At 53.4% G+C, this 19579-nt stretch overlaps 1 protein-coding gene across 1 annotated transcript in view; it reads left to right on the top strand.

The window, feature by feature from the left end:
- The window catches only part of PAX5 (paired box 5), a 171193-nt gene that overhangs the window by 133115 nt on the left and 18499 nt on the right, over positions 1-19579 (top strand). Inside the window, exon 9 of the mRNA XM_052644974.1 lies at positions 914-1015. Within this exon, the coding sequence (XP_052500934.1) occupies positions 914-1015 (102 nt within the window). The remainder of the gene's footprint in view (positions 1-913; positions 1016-19579) is intronic.

Below are 19579 nucleotides of genomic sequence, written 5' to 3'. Positions count from 1 at the left end.
CAAGGGTGGGGTCTCATCCTCAGAGCTCAACAGGTAACCACTGAGCAGTCCCATCTTCCTGGGTCTGGATTGTTGCTCTTATACGTGAGCACCTTAGTACATACATGCGATCATCAGTGTTTGGAGAGCTATAGGCCCGCTCTTTCCCTGAGCGCCGAACCTCAGGGTCCTTTCAGAGTTCTACTGCTTTGGGGTTTTCTTCCACTTGGCCTGAAACCCAGACCATTCACTCACGCATTTATTCACGGAGACCTACTAGGTGCCGAGCCCTGTGGTGGAGGTAGATTTTCTGGGTGTCGAATGAGGTGTCACCCCTGCCCTTAGGAGCTGGCAGCCTGCGATGAGGGGAACACGTGCCTGCTGGACGTCTGCCCCCAATGGCCGAGGCCTTAACGTCTATGTCCCAGAACAGTGTCTGGTGTCAGGAGGTGCTTCCTGCACCATCACTGAATGAATGACAAGATCTTGGTCCAAAGAGGAAAAAGTCAGTAAGGAACAGATTTGGGTCTGAGGCAGGCAGAGCCCTGCCCACTGTGGGTGGCTGGGAGATGGCTGAGCTGGTCTTGGAAGATGGTGGTGCTGGGCCATGTGCAGAAGGCCCAGCAGAAGCAATGGTGTGTTGATGGATAAAGCCAAGCCCTACTTGGGGAGCAGAGAGCAAGGGGTGTGGTGAGAGCTCTGGTTTCCCAGGGATCCGACCGAGCTATCCTTGCTTCCTGCTGGTGGAGCCCGGCTGGAGGGGTGGGTGAGTACGTGTGTGTGTGTGTGTGTGTGTGTGTGTGTGTGCATGCACGCGTGCACACTGGCATCAAGCATCCAGACATGACAAATGTGCAGATGTCGGGGGAACTGTGGACAGGAGCAGCTGGCTGTGGGGATGCTCACCCTGTGATTTGTTGCTTTGACTCCTCAGGCCGCGACTTGGCGAGCACGACCCTCCCTGGGTACCCTCCGCACGTGCCCCCCGCCGGACAGGGCAGCTACTCGGCACCGACGCTGACGGGGATGGTACCTGGTGAGTCTGCGCTGTCTGCATCTTTGCAGCAGGAGGCATTTGGGGTTCGTGAGGGGCATTCCTCCCCACATAGTCCCAGTGACCTCTCTGCTTCTGAGGAGTGAAACTGAAGAAATGAGGCTGAGCTCTGCCTTCTTGGCCTCTTTGTCAACCAGCGGCAGCACCTGGGAGTATGTCAGAGACGGGGGGGTCCTTGACTGTCCCTCAGACACCCCTCGCTGGCTACACAGGGAGCCTGAATGCAGAGGGGCATGGGACTTGGCTGAAGGTCGGAGAGGGGCTGTGTGCGTGCTAAGCTGCTTCAGTCGTGTCAGACTCTTCGTGACTGCCTGGATGGTAGCCCGCTATGCTCCTCTGTCCATGGCATTCTCCAGGCGAGAATACTGGAGTGGGTTGCCATGCGAGAGGAGCTGGGGCGTCCTAAGCTGCCCAGCAAGTAGGAGGCGGAGCCACAATAGAAACCCTGACTCAGCATGAACCACCCTGAGGCCCAGGCAGTAGGGCTGCCCAAAGAGCCCTAAGCCCCTTCCGGCTTCTTGCCAGCCCACATCACCGACGTGCACACCCTGGGGCCCAGGGTTGACTCTTTGTGCGCAATGTGAACAAAGTGTGGACGTGAAGCCTGGGTGTCCACACCTGCATTCAAGGCTGGTGAGGACAAACAGGCTGGGCGTGGGGAAGGAAGCCGGGCAGATCAGGGCTCAGGTGGGCCTTCCCCATGCAGCCAGGGCCAGGCACAGGCTCTGAGGAGACCCAGAATTCTAAATTCGCTCCTGGCCTTCCAGGTTATTACGGAGACTATTTAACAAGGTAGGAGGACAGAGCATATTTCATTTAACGGTTTGTTAGCTTGATTTATGACTTTTAAATATGAGACATATGGGAAATGGCCTCCGTGTGTACTCTTGCCCTGGGCCTTGCCAACGCTGGGGAGGCCTGCCAGATCCATGCCTGCAAAGGCTTTGCCTTTTCTGCCTCCAGGAGGGGTCACAGCAGAGCCACCATGTTCAGGGCAAGAGAGGGAGGCGGCAGGACACACACCCTCCTGCCTGCCTCCACCCTCACTGTCTCCCAGCCTTTAGCAAGTTAGGATTGCCCAGTAACTTCGTGGCTGTGGATCACTTTGTCAAGTGCAGAGTGCTTGCCCAGGAGCCCTTCGATGTTACAGCCTGTGAGGTGGGCAGGGTCCCCAGGGTCAGAAGGAGGCTAGCGAGACTCAGAAAAGTTAGGGAACTGCCCACAGCTGCAGAGCTTGGAGGTGGGAGGTCTAGAATCCAGCTCTTCTGCCCTCCAGTTCAGCACTGCTGCCCTCTGCCACCCTGTGCACCCTCAGTCTGTCAATGCATGCTTCACAGTGATGGCAGAGGGAGAGGTGGCAGCCCCAGGTCCAGTCCTGAAGGCGTGTGGGCAGGCAAAGTGGGGCCCTGCTGCCAACTCCAAAGAGGCCAAGTTCAGAGCAGTGGCTGAACTTGCCCAAGTTTATCCAGACAGAGGTGCCCTCCAGCCCTTGGGATTCCTCCAATCCTAATTACCAGGCTCGGGATACAAAGGATACAAACAGCCGGGGCTTCTGGCAGAGCCTCCAGCAGGTACCATTAATGGTGGCAGCAAGAGCCACAGGGCTACACAAGAGCACAGCCTAATGGACCTACCAGCAGCCACTGGACAGGGGCAGCCACGGAGCCTGCCAGGACTCTGCAGAGAGGGAGGGTGCATGGAGAGGGGGAAGGAAGACAGGTGTTTGGGCAGGGAAGCCCCACATCTCTCTCTGCAGCCTCCCTCCCTCCCTTCTGTTTTCCTTCTCTTCCCGCTTTCTCTTCTCACGCAGCCCCAACACTCATTCAGCACCAGACCTGGTGTCATGGCTGCGACTCCACGCTTAGCAAGCAGGTCCTTAGCTCCTGTTCCCCAGTGTCCACAGCAGCATCACATCTCTGGGACTCTGTCTCCAACAGGTTTTCCAGGTGCATTCTTGGATGGTTTCACGGGGGCAGTGCTGGCCCACACTTGTGGTCTTTGCTGAAACTGCACAGATCTAGCCCACCTTTCAGCACAGTGGGTCCTCTGCCTTACTCGTCTTCCGCACCCCTCATAGCCCATAGCACAGAATAGGTCCTTTTATGTGAGTGTCTGGCTAAAGGCAGGAAGGAGGGAAAATTAATACTGACCTCCGTATGAGTTTCTTGTGGCTGCTATAACAAGTTAGCACAAACTTGATGACTTAAGACAGTGGGAAAATTTCTCTCACAGTCCTGCAGCCTAGAAGGCTGAAGTCAGTATCACTATATGAAACAGTCCTCCCTTCCAGCCTGGAAGTGAATCCCAAGGGAAACTGAAATCTTCTGAGCTGTTTTTCCTACTTAGGTTCTAGGAAGAGCTTCCCTGGTGGCTCAAATAGTAAAGAATCCACCTGTAATGTGGGAGACCTGGGCTCGATCCCTGGGTTGGGACGATCCCCTAGAGGAGGGCATGGCAACCTACTCCAGTATTCTTGCCTGGAGAATCCCCATGGACAGAGGAGCCTGGAGGGCTACAGTCTGTGGGGTCGCAAAGAGTCAGACACGACTAAGCGACTTAGCACAGCACAGCACAGCACAGGTTCTGGGAAACATTTGGCTGCCACCTCTTCCATTATAAGAGAGACTTCCATAGATGAAGTTTTCTTTTAGAATACACTGAAAAGAGATTATGTCCAGGGTATGCTTGGGCAGTTGAATTTTGGGGCCTGGAAAAATAGTATGTTTTTCCATATGAACCATGGTCTTGGTGGCTTAGACTCCTGTTTATTTCTAATTTGGTTCTGCTGTTGGGGTTGTCCCTCCTCTGTGATTTCAGGATGTGTTCACATATGCAGATCAGGGCTACTTGGTCTGCTCGAGCGTTTATAGATTCAGTTCCTGTGGCTCTGCCAACCCTACACAGCCCTTGGCTAATTAGTTACGTTGAACAAAGCAAACACAGCACATCACATCAGCTCAGCGTGGAGACAGTTTTCAGATTTTATTTTCATCAAGTCCCAGAAAATGCCAAAAGTTTTGCACCAAAGATTCCATAGTATCTTGACCAGTGTAACTAGTTGATTCCTGCCTGAAGGTATTTGCACAACTTAATGGATATTGACATGGCATTTGAAACTCTTAAAAATTCTAGGCTGGGGAAAAGATGGGGGTGTTCACTGCCCTTTGGCTTCAGTGAGTCTAAGAAGCAAGGTAACCAACTGTCTTAGAGATGAACTCACCTTGCTCCCACACCCCTTACTGGACTCCTCTTTGAGGGTTTCAGGCCAGAGTGCCAGGAAATCCTGACCAGGTCGTGTTTACCTCCCCTGGGCTGCAGCACACAAGCAGCTGTTTGACGAAGGCCCTAGAAGGAGCCTGGTGGGCTCTCTGTCCTGGAAGCTCTGCTCACTGTAGATGGGCGTGCATCACCTTTAGATGCTGTTCATTGAAATCCCTCAACTGATGGCTTTCTCGAAGAAGTGGGAGGTGATGGTGAGGTTGGAGTGGACCCCTGAGGCCAATGAGGTGGTGTGGGCAGGCACTGGGTCCTGGACACCAGTGGGAGGGATGGAGGCACCTACTCCCCGTCACAGGGGCGATTCCTCTGCTTAGTGCACTCAGCCCGCTCTATTACTCCCACTGCCACTGGCGCAGACTGCCTGGCTCCCTCTCCCACGTTTTCACCTAAGGCTTCACCAAACATGTATTAGTTTCCTCTTGCTGCTATGACAAGTCACTGCAAATTGGGGACTGACTAAAAGCAACAGTAGTTTCTCATTTTATGGTTCTGGAGGTTGGGAATCCAAACTGGGTCTCCCTGGGCTGAAGTCCAGGTGTCAGCAGAGCCGTGTGCCTTCTGGAGGTCACCCAGGGAGAATCATCTCCTGCCTTCCTCAGCTTGTAAATGCTCCGCATCCCTGGCCTGAGGTCTTTATCATGCCGCCATCTTCCAGGCTTGCTCTCTCCTGCTCCCTCTCCCTCTTAGAAAGACCCTTGTGGTTTTAATGGACTCACCTGCTTAATCCAGGATAATCTCCTTATCTTCAGGTCAGCTAATTAGCAACCTTCATTCCCCTTTGCCATACAACCCGACGTGGTCATGAGTTCCAGGGATTAGGGTGCAGATATCTTTGCGAGGAGAAGTGTTATTTGGGAGGGAAGTGTTATTCTGCCCACCCCACCATCTAAACCAAGACCCCCATCACACCCTTCTCAAGGCATTCTGTTCTTTTCACTCATTATTTAAGCACAGCGGGAGGAATTTAATTTAATTAGCTTATTCCTTCCTTGTCCAGTTCCCCCCAGGTCTGTACAGTACTCGAGGGTTATGCAGCACACAGGCTCGGCCTATCTTGTTCGTTGCTGTGTCCCTGGTTCCTGGCAGAGTGCCCGGCCCATAGTAGCACTCAGGCAATAGTAGATGCCATACAAACGGCGGTGGGGGTGGGGGTGGGGTGGTGGTGGCTGGGGCTGGGCTGCCTGGGAGAGCTCAGCTCAGTACTGCAACAGTGCAGCCTTGGAGGCTGAGCTGCCCTGAGGGCCTGCAGTGGCAGCCATGTGGTGAAGCAGGGAGGCTGGTGGTTGAGAGCATGGGCCTGGAGCCAGGCTGCCTGGGTTTGCATCACCCTCCTGCTTCTCACCAGCTGTGTGACTTGGGGCAAGTTATATAACTTCTCTGGATCCTTGTTTCCTCCTCATCTATAAAATGGGGGTGATGATAATAAGAATGAGGATTAAATGATGTACAATTGGCCCTCTGGATCTATGGGTTCAGCATCCATGGATTCAACCAACCATGGGTAGAAAAGAGTCTGAAAATATTCCAGAAAATTCCAAAAAGCAAAACTTGAATGTTAGCAACTGTCTACATAGCACTTGCATTGGATTAGGCATTGCAATTTATCAAGAGATGATTTGAAGTATACAGGAGGGTCATGTAGGTTGTATGCAAATATTACATCATATTATATAAGGAACTTGAGCATCGGTGGATTATGATGTCCACGGGGGTCTTGGTCCCTAACCCTGGCCAATACCTAGGTATGACTGTCATATATGTAAAAACTCTTAGAATTTTGCCTGGCACATATTAAGTGCAATGTAAGTATTATTTATTATTATTATTATTCTTTACAGTTGCTGTTGCTTATACTGGGGTCTGAGCTGGGTGTGGTGGTGAGGAGAGAAGCCTAGCAGGCATGCCTAAAGCTGGCCTTGCCCAGCTGGCATCAAGTCAAGAGCTCTCCAGCAGAGCCTACGTCCCTTGGAGCCCGTGGATCAATGGGAGATCCAAATTAGAAAAGAATCCAGTCACAAGCAAAAGTGCTGCTAAGCAGGAACAGGGTAGACTCTGAATGCCTGGAAAAAATGGAGAGACCCCTGGGGTTGGTCCAAATGAGAAAGATGTCCTGGTAAAGAGGGCCAGAAGCTGGGCCGTAAGCAGAGTATGCTTGGCCGTCTGAAGAGGAGGGGGGCAGGGGACTGAGGGTGGGTCCAACTCAGCAACTGGAGTGGATTCATGTGGGGAAGAGCATGGCCCAGCCAGTCCAGCTGGGTAAATGGCGTTGACAGGAAGAGAAGCTAGTTAAGGAGGAGGCCAGTGGCAAACAAGGTTAGGATTTGAACTTGTCAGCTTTGGAACTCTGCACAGCTCCATAGGCATGGCCAAGACCTGTGGATGAGAGTCAGAGGGACACCTTTGTCGGCCTTGTGTAGAGACCCTTCCCCAAAACCAGAACTGAAAGCATGAGAATGGGCAGGCTTGGGAGGGGCCGGGAGAAGCCAGGGAGGACTTGGTGGAGAGGCTAGAGCATCTTGTGAGATTGGCTCAGTGCTCCTTTCTCAAGCACCTCCCTGGCCCAAGCATCAGCATGTTTGCTTAGGGAATGAATAGCCTTTGTTCTTAGCTCTTATGACCTCCTCACCAGAGCTCCTGTGGGTCCTGTGGCCTGGGCACTTTCTAAGCTCCCTCCTTACCTTTCCAAGGCAGTCCTGGAACTCCACGCACACCTGTTGCTTGTTCCTGACTCTTTGCTGCCCTCTAGTGGCCTCCAGTCACTCTGCCACACCAGGAACATAGACCCTGGGGAACAGCAGACACAGCCAGGATGAAATGGCAGGTAGCCATTCATTTGTCCTTTCATTCATTCTCAGATATTTCCTGAGAAACACCGGGTGCTGGCTCTGGCCTAGGTGTGATGTTACAGACATAACCCCTGCCCTCAGGGAGCTCACAGTCTAGTTGGTGAGTTGTTGTTTAGTTGCTAAATTGTGTCTGGCTCTTTTGTGACTCCATGGACTGTAGCCTGCCAGGCTTCTCTGTCCATGGCATTTCCCAGGCAAGAATACTGGAGTGGGTTACCATTTCCTTCTCCAAGGGATCTTTCTGACGCAGGGATCGAACCTGCATCTCCTGCACTGGCAGGCAATTCTTTACCACGGAGCCACCAGGGAAGCAAAATATAAGAAGCGACTTTACTTCTGGCAGCTGGATGAAGTTGTGAGATGTTGTTGTTGCTTAGTTGCTAAGTTGTGTCCAGCTCTTTGCAACCCCATGGGCTGCAGCCCAACAGGCTCACTGATATTAAATATCATTCCCGCAAGCTATGTTTAGAGCTAAAATCTAGGAATGTGCTGAGGAAATGCAGGAGAGAGGCTGCTAGGTCTGCTGGGGGCGCTGGGGCAGGTGGGAGAAATCAGGGAAGGCTTCCTGGAGAAGGTCATCTGAGCTTCACCTTGAAGGGTAGTTTGCCAGTCTGAGAAGTTGGAGGGGCATTGCTGCGTGAGGGACTATGTGTAAGAAGACCCAGAGCCTCAATTCCCAGAAATCTCTGGGGCATGAAGTGCTGCAAACAGCAGCCTTGACAGATGGCAGGCTTGTCCCAGGCAGATCTGAGTGTGAACTGGAGGGGAGGCTCCTGCGCCTTCAAGGCGTGGAGAACGAGGGGTCTGGAGTGGCCTGATCTGAGCAGTGCCTGTGACTAAAGCCCCATGTGAACCCTGCGTAGAAGTGATGCTGGGACTGGGGAGAAACTCCATGTGGGTTTTATGGGTGCTTTGCCACATTGGGGAAGAACAGAGTTGCAGAAGCAAAGGCTCAGAGATGGAAAGCGTGCTGGCACATGAAGGTCCAACTGGAATCCAAGAAGCCTGGGTTTTGATTCTAGCTGTCAGACCCTCACAGGGTGACCTTAAAATGCGGTCTCAGGACTTCCTACTCTCTCAAAGCAGGAGGCAGGGGGGCAAGGAGATTGAATTAGATGCTCCATAGGGGGCTTGAGCTATTTCAGATCCTGAAAGATGATGCTGTGAAAGTGCTGCACTCAATATGCCAGCAAATTTGGAAAACTCAGCAGTGGCCACGGGACTGGAAAAGGTCAGTTTTCATTCCAATTCCAAAGAAAGGCAATGCCAAAGAATGCTCAAACTACCGCACAATTGCACTCATCTCACATGCTAGTAAAGTAATGCTCAAAATTCTCCAAGCCAGGCTTTAGCAATATGTGAACTTCCAGATGTTCAAGCTGGTTTTAGAAAAGGCAGAGGAACCAGAGATCAAATTGCCAACATCCGCTGGATCATCGAAAAAGCAAGAGAGTTCCAAAAAAACTATTTCTGCTTTATTGACTATGCCAAAGCCTTTGACTGTGTGGATCACAATAAACTGTGGAAAATTCTTCAAGAGATGGGAATACCAGGCCACCTGACCTGCCTCTTGAGAAACCTATATGCAGGTCAGGATGCAACAGTTAGAACTGGACATGGAACAACAGACTGGTTCCAAATAGGAAAAGGAGTCCGTCAAGGCTGTATATTGTCACCCTGCTTATTTAACTTATATGCAGAGTACATCATGAGAAATGCTGGGCTGGAAGAAGTACAAGCTGGAATCAAGATTTCCAGGAGAAATATCAATAACCTCAGATATGCAGATGACACCACCCTTATGGCAGAAAGTGAAGAGCAACTAAAAAGCCTCTTGAAAGTGAAAGTGGAGAGTGAAAAAGTTGGCTTAAAGCTCAACATTCAGAAAACGAAGATCATGGCATCTGGTCCCATCACTTCATGGGAAATAGATGGGGAAACAGTGTCAGACTTTATTTTTGGGGGCTCCAAAATCACTGCAGATGGTGATTGCAGCCATGAAATTAAAAGATGCTTACTCCTTGGAAGAAAAGTTATGACCAACCGAGAGAGCATATTCAAAAGCAGAGACATTACTTTGCCAACAAAGATCCGTCTAGTCAAGGCTATGGTTTTTCCAGTGGTCATGTATGGATGTGAGAGTTGGACTGTGAAGAAAGCTGAGCGCCGAAGAATTGATGCTTTTGAACTGTGGTGTTGGAGAAGACTCTTGAGAGTCCCTTGGACTGCAAGAGATCCAACCAGTCCATTCTGAAGGAGATCAGCTCTGGGTGTTCTTTGGAAGGAATGATGCTAAAGCTGAAACTCAGTACTTTGGCCACCTCATGCGAAGAGTTGATTCATTGGAAAAGACTCTGATGCTGGGAGGGATTAGGGGCAGAAGGAGAAGGGGACGACAGAGAATGAGATGGCTGGATGGCATCACTGACTCGATGGACATGAGTCTGAGTGAACTCAGGGAGTTGGTGATGGATAGGGAGGCATAGCATGCTGCGATTCATGGGGTCACAAAGAGTCAGACACGACCTAGCGACTGAACTGAACTGAACTGAGGGGGCTTTCTGGTCCTGCCACACAAGAGCTTCTAAATCTGCTGATATCACCCCTCTGCTGAACTGTAGGGCTCCTGAGCCAGCCACCACTGTTCCATGTGGGGAGCAATTCCCTTCAGGTCTGGGGCTGGGATGTGCTAAGGCAATGGTGTTAGGCTTTCACGTGTAATCGGGTAAATCACTTCCAAGGGGTGGAGCTGAAGGAGAAGGGAGCCTCGAGCTGCGCTAATCCCATATGGCTGTCACTGTGTCCTCTAACCCTGCTGTGACAGGCAAGGATGGCCTTCAGGGGTTCCGCACCTGGAATGAGTGCTTCTCTGGGGGCAGGAAGAGTGAATAAAAAGGTTCTGAGGCATGCTTTACTTGTGTACATACCAGAATCCTTCCAAAATCCAGACTGAGTTGACCGGGGCTGTCTTCGTTTCTTCCTCTGATCTACAGCCCCTGTCTCCAAAACTTCATCAGCTATTGGCCCTCAGCTGGACGGGCCGCCAGCACTAAGCCTATGGGTCACTCCTTCCAGGGCTCTTCTCCCCAGAGAACTTTTGGCAACGCCCAGAGCTTTTGCGGGGGCAGGGAGAGCGGTGGGGCTCTGCCCTGTCAAAGGAAAATGCTTTTGAGTGAAGCCAAACTGCCTCTTCCCCTAAGTTAATTCCAGGAACAAGCCTCGCCCCCAGCCACATGGTGCTTTACAGTCTATAAGAGAGCCACACCTGTCACCCTCAGTGGCAATTTGAAGGCACCTTTGAGGTTGGAATGTTTATCCCCATTTCAGAGGTAAGCGAGCTGAGTTCAGAGAGGTGCCGTGGCCAGCCAGGCTGCACAGCCAGTCAGGGGGAGCAGCTGGGCCCGACGCCTGGAATTCTGGTCCCGACTTCACCCAGCCCCTGGTGCCCATGGAAAGTGGGCCCAGGGGAAAGGCTTTGGTCTCCTTGGCGCTCCCTTAGGGGTGTGGATGGCCTTCCTGACCCAGAGGTCTTTTACAGGCCGGAAGAAGGCTTTCCTAAGCGGGGACACCAGGCAACCACACTTCAGACTCCGGTTCATTTCCTTCTGCTCCCCATCTTCGCCTGTCCACGTGCCACCGATGCTCCTGGGCCCCAGTCAGATGGTCTCTCTAAGAGGATGCCTACACCCCACCTGCTCCAGGGGCACATCTCTCCCCTGAGCACTGTCAGGGCACTGCCCAGGGTCTGCCTCGCCCAGGGCTGGAGTGACTGGGCTCGCCCAGCTCCTGGATGCTCCGCCGGAATCCTCCCGCCATCCAATCCCTGCACACAGTAGGTGCCCCACAGATATGAGGGGGTGGAGAATTTGTCTGAATCGGGCACGTGCCCCTCCCGATCTTGTCCAGCCCGGAGTCAGGGGCTTGGGGCCCGATTGTGTAATTAAACAGAGCTTCGGCTCAACTTACATGCCCCAGCTTGCTCTTCCAATATTTGCTCTGGCTCCTCGCTGGAAGACACTGAGACAATGGCCTTGTTACCCTCTGTTTGAGTTATTTATTTTTTTCACTTTTCCCTCCTTCCCCTCTCGGGGGACTCGCCGCTCGCCCTCATCCCTCATGTTTCCCTTTCTCTTGACTGTCACTCTTATTGTCCTCCTGGGGCCAGGAGCGCAGGGTGACAGGCAAGGGGAGCCCAACCGGGCTGGGAGGCTGGAAATATAGTCATTAATGGGACCTGAGAAGCCCAGATGTCCTCCCTGAATGCGGGTAATTTGTTTTTAATGAAAAACCACGCGGTGACCCTGAACAAATGAATTTTCTTTATAAGGAGTCTATGTGCAACGGCACAAATAAAGGATCTGAATCAGGAAGACTTAGATCCAGAGCTGAGAGAAAGAGAGAGAGAAGGAGTGGGAAGGAGAGCAAGGGACATAAAGGAGGAGGGAAACGGAATGCTCGGATGCCGACTGTGTCTCATGTCCTTTTGTCTGAAGCGCAGTCCCAGGTCATGCGTGCCTTGGGCATTGTCCTGCCAAAGCAGGATGCGTGACAGTTGTGACCATTTCGAGGTCTTGTTCACAACAATGCAAAGGATATGAGCCACCATCTGGACAGATGTTTACAAAGTACAGTTCTTGTGTGTGGTCTCAGCAGGTCCCCACCATAGCATCAGGAGGGCACGGTGTTTAGCCCCATTTCACAGAGATGAAGACTGAGGCTGAGGAATGGCGATTTGCCTAAGGTCACACAGCTAGCCAGTGGTTGTGTCCAGATGACAAGGGAAGGGCTTTGCCAGTTTGGAGTTTGACTGTTAGAAGCACAGCACTCCCTCTGCAGGACCCAAGAGAAGGGGGCCGCTCTGAGATAAGGGGAGGTCCCGGGTCTGCACTGAGGAGTCTTGGATTGAAGGAAAGCCCCATGGCCCCAGAACTTTGTGACTCTGCAGATTTTCTGAGTACTTTTCAGGGCGGGAGAAGGGGGCATTCCTGGAAAGAGAACTCCCCAGAAAGGAGCCAGAGTCACTTGCAGAAGTGGCTGCAGGGGGATTGGAATCTGGAGAGCAGCCGTGTCCCACCGCCCACCACCCAGGACCCTTGGGGGGCGTCCAGAGCAGGTGCCTGGTTCAGCAGAAGCCCCAGCGAGGGCCCGCCAGCACATGCAGCACTGCAGGCGGCTAGCAGGGCTCTAGGGTGGGAGGTGTCTGCGTGATGTGAGGAGGTCTCCTCTGACGCGTGCCTTGCAGAGGGCTGGGGTGGCCTTTATGCACTCTGTAGCTACTTCTCCCTTCGCCAGGGATGGACTGGCCAGACTGACCTTAGAAACCAGCCCAGGAGTATGAGGATGAGGTCAAAGAAAGGACTCGCTCAAGGTCACAGAGCCAGTCAGAGGCCCTTTTTTTTTCCTTTTCCCTGTGGCCACAGCCTGTCCTTTTGTCCCCACTGGGCTAGTGAGACATAACCCCCCACATCCTCTACTTCTTCACCAAAGTGACAAAAAAGGGAGCGTTTTGTCCCGACTTCATGCAGGCCCGGCCTTCCTGGGGTGGTCCCTGGCTGACCTGGCTTCTAGAACAACTTGAAGCACAGCTCCCCCACCCAGCCACCCACCCCAGCCTTGTCCTGTCCCTCCTGAGCATGGATCTTCCCCAGGCCCTCCCTGGTCAGCTACAGGAGCATCTCCTGGGATGCAGGCCGAGCTGTCCCCAGGTTGGTCAGAGCTTCGGCCTGGGACCTTGGTGAGGCCTCACTCCTGCCCTCAGTCTTTCCCCCAGAGTCAGGCGGCTGGACAAAAAGAAATGATTGTGTGTTTTTTTTTTTCCTGCATTCGGCTGCCCTCTGGAAGTTGTGACCCAATTAGAAAATCAGACAAATAGAAAAATCTGGCCACTACCCTAGCTGAGTTTATAAAGTCTCAGCTCACATTTAGGTCTCTGCCTCCCAAACACCCGCTCAGAGAGCCCGACCGCCCAGGCTTCCTTGACCACCTGGAGCAGCCTCTGCCACTCTCCTCTGTAATTGACAATTTATTCCTCACTGATTTCCAAAATGGACTTGAGGCAGCTTCTTGATCTTTCAGTAACATCAGCCCAAACCTGAAATCCCTGTATAAAATTGGAGGACTGCGAGTGGGTCACAGGCAGAGGCCCAGGAGGGAACCAGCTGGCCCCTCCCATGAGTGGACTGGGTTTTAACGGGGTCTCACCATCCAGCTTCGTGCCCACCCTGCCCTGCGGCTGGAGCTACCCAAACTGCACTGCTGGGAGTGGGGAGCTCACTTTCTTGGAAAAGGCTTCTGTCTGGATGCATTCCGGAGTGTGCTTCCAAAAACGTACTTTTAATCAAAAAGATCACCAGAAAAACTGGGACAAATTGTGATTCTAGCAGTGGACAGTTGTAAATGCCAGGAGGGGTTGCCAGTTGGCAAATAAACTCTGATGAGGTCTTGGATTAATTATACCACCAGAGAGTTGACGCGCTGGGGTCTTTCTTAACTGTCCTCATTTCTAGAATCAGTGCTGGTCTTCCTCCCTTCCTCCCTTTCTTCTGTCCCTTCGTCCCTTCCTCCCTAAGCTTCTCCCTTCCCTTGTTCTCTCCTCTCTTTCCTTCCTGCCTTCCTCCTTCCTTCACTTATTCGTTCATCGGACAGTCCCTGATCTCCTCCTTGGTGCTGAGTCCACTTCACGGAGTGAACAGAGAAATCATTGAATTTCTCAAGACTTTGGAGCACCCATGAGGAGAATTACCCATATTACCTGCTCAGAATGGAAAGAAACCAGCTTGAATGTGGTGGGTTCGTGGGACTGCCAGGACCAGGGACCCCCCCCTCAGGGGACAGGAGGGTGAGGTCTGGGGGGTGCTGGGCTGGACCAGAGATGGGAAGGGATCCCTGGCCCAAGACCAGCTCCCTCTGGGCCTCCCCTGAGAGGCTCCGAGGGAAGCCTGGTCCCCCAGAACCTCTGTCCCTGAAGCGGGTGTCAGGCCCGTGTGTACAAACAGGGGTTCGGTATTTAGGAGTGGGGAGGAGCAGGGAGCTGCCCTGAATGGCTGCCCGCTTTGGAAATTTCTATGCATTTGTAATAACAAAATTACCATAATTTGCTCGTTAACGCAGCTAGATCAGTCAAGCATTGTTCCAGGCGGGCAGGGAGGCCGCGGCGCCTCTCTCTGCGCACTCTCCACCCCCCAGCCAGCCTGCCAGCCCGTTAGAGCTCTGGAAATTAGCATGCAAATGGTCCTAATTCGGTGGGCGAGCTGTCAGGCAGCGCCTCTCCGGCCTCGTCTCTGTGAAGGCCCTGACAGCCCGGCTCCGGCGCCGGCCCACCCTCCTCGCTCCAGCCAGGAGGGGCTCCGAGGGGCACCTCCAGACTGACAGCTTGGCGGCCTCCCTCCCTCCGTCAGCGCCATCAGGCCTGGCGGCGGGCTCCCCGGGGAGCAGGCAGGGCTGCCACCATGCCGGCCAGCCGGAGGAAGCAGGGAGCGGGTGGGAGGCTGCTGGCGGAGGCCGGTCGGTGCTCAGGTCCACCAGCTTTGGCTGGATGGGGCAGCGTGAGGGTGGAGTGGGGCCCCCTGACCGGGGCAGGTTGGGGCCCAGGGACCCTCGCGGCGGGTGGTTTCTGAGAGCGGGCCCCATGGGAACCCTGGGGCACTCTCTCCACCTGCACACCCACTGGAGCTAGTCAAATCCCGCCTTGCTCTCCCTTCTTTGTCTCCCGGGCCTGACTGAACATTCCTCTCAGCCTCCCCGAACCTGGAACACCTCTGTCCGCATCTGAGCGTGCGACTCCTCCAGCTGCGAGGGAGACCTGGGGGAGGCCGAGAAGGTGTGGGGGCTAGGCCGGATGCCCTGGCCTGGCACTCGGCTCCCTTGGCCTCAGTCCTGCCTCCAGTCACCGTCCCCCCTTTGCATCTTTTATAGTCTTCCTCCAGGGGCTGTGGTGAGGATGAGGGGAGAAGGCCCCGCTTTCTAGAAGTAGCTAGCATCTAGTGAGAATGTCTATGAGCAGGTCATTTCCCAGCCTGCTGGCCCTTCACAACAGCCCCATCAGGTTGGTGTTGATGGTACCCCATTTCCTAGAGGAGGAAGCTGAGACCTCAACTTACACAGAGTAACTTGCCCAAGTGGCAGGGCCAGGATAGAGTCCAGTCTTGATTGCTTAGATCCTCTTAGCAGGAGAAAAAGCAGGACCCTGAGAGCCAGACCATACTTCTGTCTCAACGGTGAAAGGTTTAATGATACCCTTATAGGCAATCTGTGCCTCTTATGGTGCTTGGAACATCCTCAATACTAGATAAATGTGGGCTGAAAGGAGAGAACCCCAGTAGCCCGGTTTGACAGTCGTTTGGGATTTGCTATATCCATCCTTATGTTCCTCTTCTGACCTGTGAGAACAGAGTGAAGAAGCAACAGCTGGAGAGAGGACGCCACGGAGCTGATCTTGAGGTTTCCCCCAGGTTGTGTCTCAGGACCTTACTCCTTCCTCCTCATGAGTGGATGCAGCCTCACTCCAAGGTTCAGGGTATGGCAAGTGGAGAGCAGGCTGAATCTCAGTCCCCACGTGCCCAATCAGCTGGCTGTTCTTGTGCAGTGAGCAGCCTACTCATCCCTACATGGCTGCCCTGCCCCCTTTGTCTATCTTAAGGGAATCTTAGTGGAACTCTTGAGACTTCAGATAAACGAAGAGATGAGAGAGACCTTGAGAAATTCAAAACCCCAGCTGGCTATCTGAGCCAGCCAAAGGAGGCTCATGAGCCTGAGCGTCTGTGGCATCGCAGCACCACCCAGCACAGAGCCTGCCACAGGGCAGATGCTCAGTGAAGTTTTGAGAAGCTTCTGAACAATGTGTGGACCAAGAGAGGAAGTAAACACACAAACATGTGCAGGGGTGGACTAAAAGCCATCTATCCTGCTCACCTCAGACCAAATGCCTTCAGTCACGGTGGCTTTTCCTTTCCACCTACTCTCTGGTTTGTTATTTGGGGGCTATGGTGTGAGCCTGAGGGAGCTTTAGGTCTCCAGGTAATGACCTCTCAGTAGCCACTGTTGGGCTACTCAGAACATATCTTGGAGAAGACTAGCTCCCCCCACCCACAACCACAGAATCCCAGGCTAGAAGGACAGCTCAGGCATGCTTTCATTCCCACCCCAGAGGGCCCTGCTGGGCACTTCTGCAGTTCCCTGGATGAGCCAGGATGGATGCTTGCAAACTTCATTTCTGCTGAAGGAAGAATTGCCCAGGCTCCCCCTAGTGGAGAATTGGGACACATCGCCCTCCTGTGTGTGGCATTGCTGGTGTGGGCACTACAGGGCAGGATGGGGCAGGACTGTCTGTTTACCCACAGTTGGTACATCCACACACTCACTGAATTCCCACCAGAACCCTGTGGGTGCGCTCCTGATTATTACTTTTGTTTAGGCTCGGTGAGAGGAATGGGCTGGCCCAGGGCCATGCTGAGTCAAGACTAGAATCCAGGCGGCCCATATCTGGCCTCACGCTATGAATGTCCTTGGCCTCACCCTATGCATGTCCTTGGCCTCCGCCAGCTGAATGTCCTTGGCCTCCGCCAGCTGACCATCTGCTTTCATGGCCACAGTGCCTGGCCCTTCCAGCCTCGTAGCTTGAAGCTCCATGAGGCCAGAGGTGCCCACTCTGTGGGTGGGTCCGTCTTTCAGCAGATGTTTGTGGTATCCTCCTTACTGGTCTCCCCAGTGCCACCCTTACCCCCTCGAGTCCATTTTCACCAGAGCAGCCAGGGTGAGCCTGTTTCAGTCTGAGTCTGGTTGTGACCCTCTTGCTGTCTCAGAGCAGAGGCTGATGTGCTCACAAGATCTTCCCCTTCCTACTTCCCTCCTTGAACTCATCGCTACCTGCCCCTCCCTCGCTTTTCCTCTCCAGCCTCACAGACCTCCTCTCTGCTCCTCCAACATGCCACCCACACTCCAGCCTCAGGACTTGCCTTTCCTTCTGCACAGACTGCCCTTCCCATAGATATTCACGGGTCTGACTCTCACTTCCTTCACCTCTTTATTCGAAAGTCACCTTCTTGCTGAAGCCATCCCCAGCCCCTATATCATCTCCTTATGTTTTCTTCTTAATGCATAATGTATGCTTTTCCCCCTACTTATTGTCTGTTTATGTCACTAGAATCTAAGCAGCCTGAGGGCAGGAATGTCTGTTTTGCCCATGGCTGCATCCTCAGTGTCTAGAGCAGTGCCTGGTGTTTAGCAAGCACTCAGCTGACACCTGCTGAATGAGTGGGCAGATGAAACATTGTCTGCTGTATGCCCAACATCAACACAGATACACGCTGGGTCCCCCCAGCACACCTGGGGGTTCCCCGCCACAGCTCACCCTGCATTTGTACCCTTAGGAAGCTTCTTCACTCTTCCTTCCCGGGCCCCCAAAGACATCTTCCTTCCCCCTTCTAGGTCCCTCCCCACTAAGCTGCCTCTCAGCTAGGTCTGTGGGCTGGTCACAGAGGACACGGATGAAAGTGTCAGTCAAATTTAGGAAAGCAGAGGTCTCCATTAGCACAGCCAACTGCAGGGCTGACTTTCTCACCCATGAGAAAACTGAGGCCTGGACTGGGGAAAACTAAGTTTGTGATAGAGGTGGGACTTCACTGGGACTCCTGCCTCTGGTCCAGGCTTGACAGTAGTGAGAATCTTCCTGAGGGCTGTCCTGATTCAGCTCCCTCCACAGGACAGGTGCTTCAGCAAGCTTGCTAAGTACTGCTGGCAGCTGCCCAACCACCTGCCTGCAGTCCACCCACACCAGCCGGCCCCTCTTAGAGGTCAGCTGTTGGCAGTTAGCCTTCTTAGAGGCTGGCTTTCTTAGGGGCCAAGTTTCAGGAGGCCTGGGGACTAGACACAGTGTGCCTCTGAGGACGCTGGGAAACTCCTTAATGTGAGTGAGTGCTTCTCAAACTTTACTGCACACAAACCATGTGGGCATCATCTTCCAGAGCAGATTTGGTTCAGTAACACTAGACTGGGGCCTAGGGCCCTGCATTTCTAACAAGATCCACTGATGCTACTACACGCTGAGTAGCTAGTGTCTGTCCTCTGCTTCTCAAACTCACTGTACAAGGACTCACCTCAGGAGTTGGGACCAATCTGATACCTGGTCCCACCCAGAGACTCTGATTGAACTACTTTGGGTGTGTCTTCATCATGTGGCTTTCCCAAAGCTCCCTAGATGACTCTAAGAGGCAGCAAGGTTTGAGAACATGGAACCTGATCATGTATATCACTTCTGCCCTCTGGCACCTCTCTGCTCAGGGAGAGCCCTACAGCATGAAGAGGAAGGGACTTGTTGACACGGTGAGGAAGGGAGAGGAACCCGGAGGCTACATCCACTCCATAGGCCTTTGGAGAGGGCACCCCGAGGATTGAATGGGGGCATAGCTATTCAAGGAGAGGCGCTGAGCCCAGCAGTGGGGAGAAATGGAGACCACGGGGCCCTTCCAGGCAGGGGAACGATTATGAGAGCTGAAGCAGCTGAGTGGCCCCACGGAGCTCCGCTTTTGGCTTTGTTCTTGACCCTGACTCTGATAGAGAAAATGCCCTTTCCCCCATGAGCCCAGCCTGCCTCTCTCCCTGTATCTGTGCACTGGTCCCCAGCCACGCAGGACTCGAGTAATCGATGTGTGTGTTGCCCCTTCCCGTGGACTGCGAGCTCTCAGTTGGCAGGAACCGCGTGTGATTCATCTCCGCTCCAGCCCCAGGTCTTGCGCTCTGGGGGCGCAAAAGGTGTGTGGAATTGAGTGCGATCCTCCTCGGGGCGCACCAGGGCTCTGGGCGACTGTGCTGCAAGCTCCCAGCGCACAGCAGAGCCGGCACATCGTGGTAGTGATTGTGGAGGTAAATCTTGTCTGGTCTCCTCGCAAACGCTTGGTGAGGCATTCCATAAATATGTCAGCAGCAGCATTAAAATTTGATGGCAGGCAGCACAGGTCGGCACCAGCACTGTGGCTTCCCGGCAAGGTGTGACACCGTCACCTCCTCTCATTAGTCAGCGGCAGGACGCTCGGGCCTCCGCGCTGAGCCAGGCCCAGCTGGGGGCAGGCGGTTCTTCCAAGGACGACCCCTGGCTGCTCTGAGGGACAGGCCAAGGTCTCGGCCACAGGAAAGTAACTCAGAGCTTTGGGCTGACGTGGGCTGAGAGAAGGCATCCCAGGAGGCTCTGGGAATGTGTGGGGAGGTGAGAGGGCCTCTGAGCTGCCAAGGGCTGGGGCTGGTTTCTGAGTCTGGGAGCTGGTGATTGAGGCTGGAGGCTTGTTTCAGCTTTATAGGCAGCCTGGTGGAAATTGTCTATTTTCCTGAAAAAAAAAAAAAAAAGACCTCACAGAACACTCTCTAAGTGTATAGGGTTGGACCCATCGTTTAAGCAAGCAGAGGGACAACTGAGAGGGCGTCAGGGGAG

Source organism: Budorcas taxicolor, chromosome 8 (genome assembly GCF_023091745.1).
Source record: "Budorcas taxicolor isolate Tak-1 chromosome 8, Takin1.1, whole genome shotgun sequence".
NCBI lineage: Eukaryota > Metazoa > Chordata > Mammalia > Artiodactyla > Bovidae > Budorcas > Budorcas taxicolor.
Note: the sequence above shows the minus strand (reverse complement) of the source record. Positions and strands in the feature narration are given on the sequence as shown.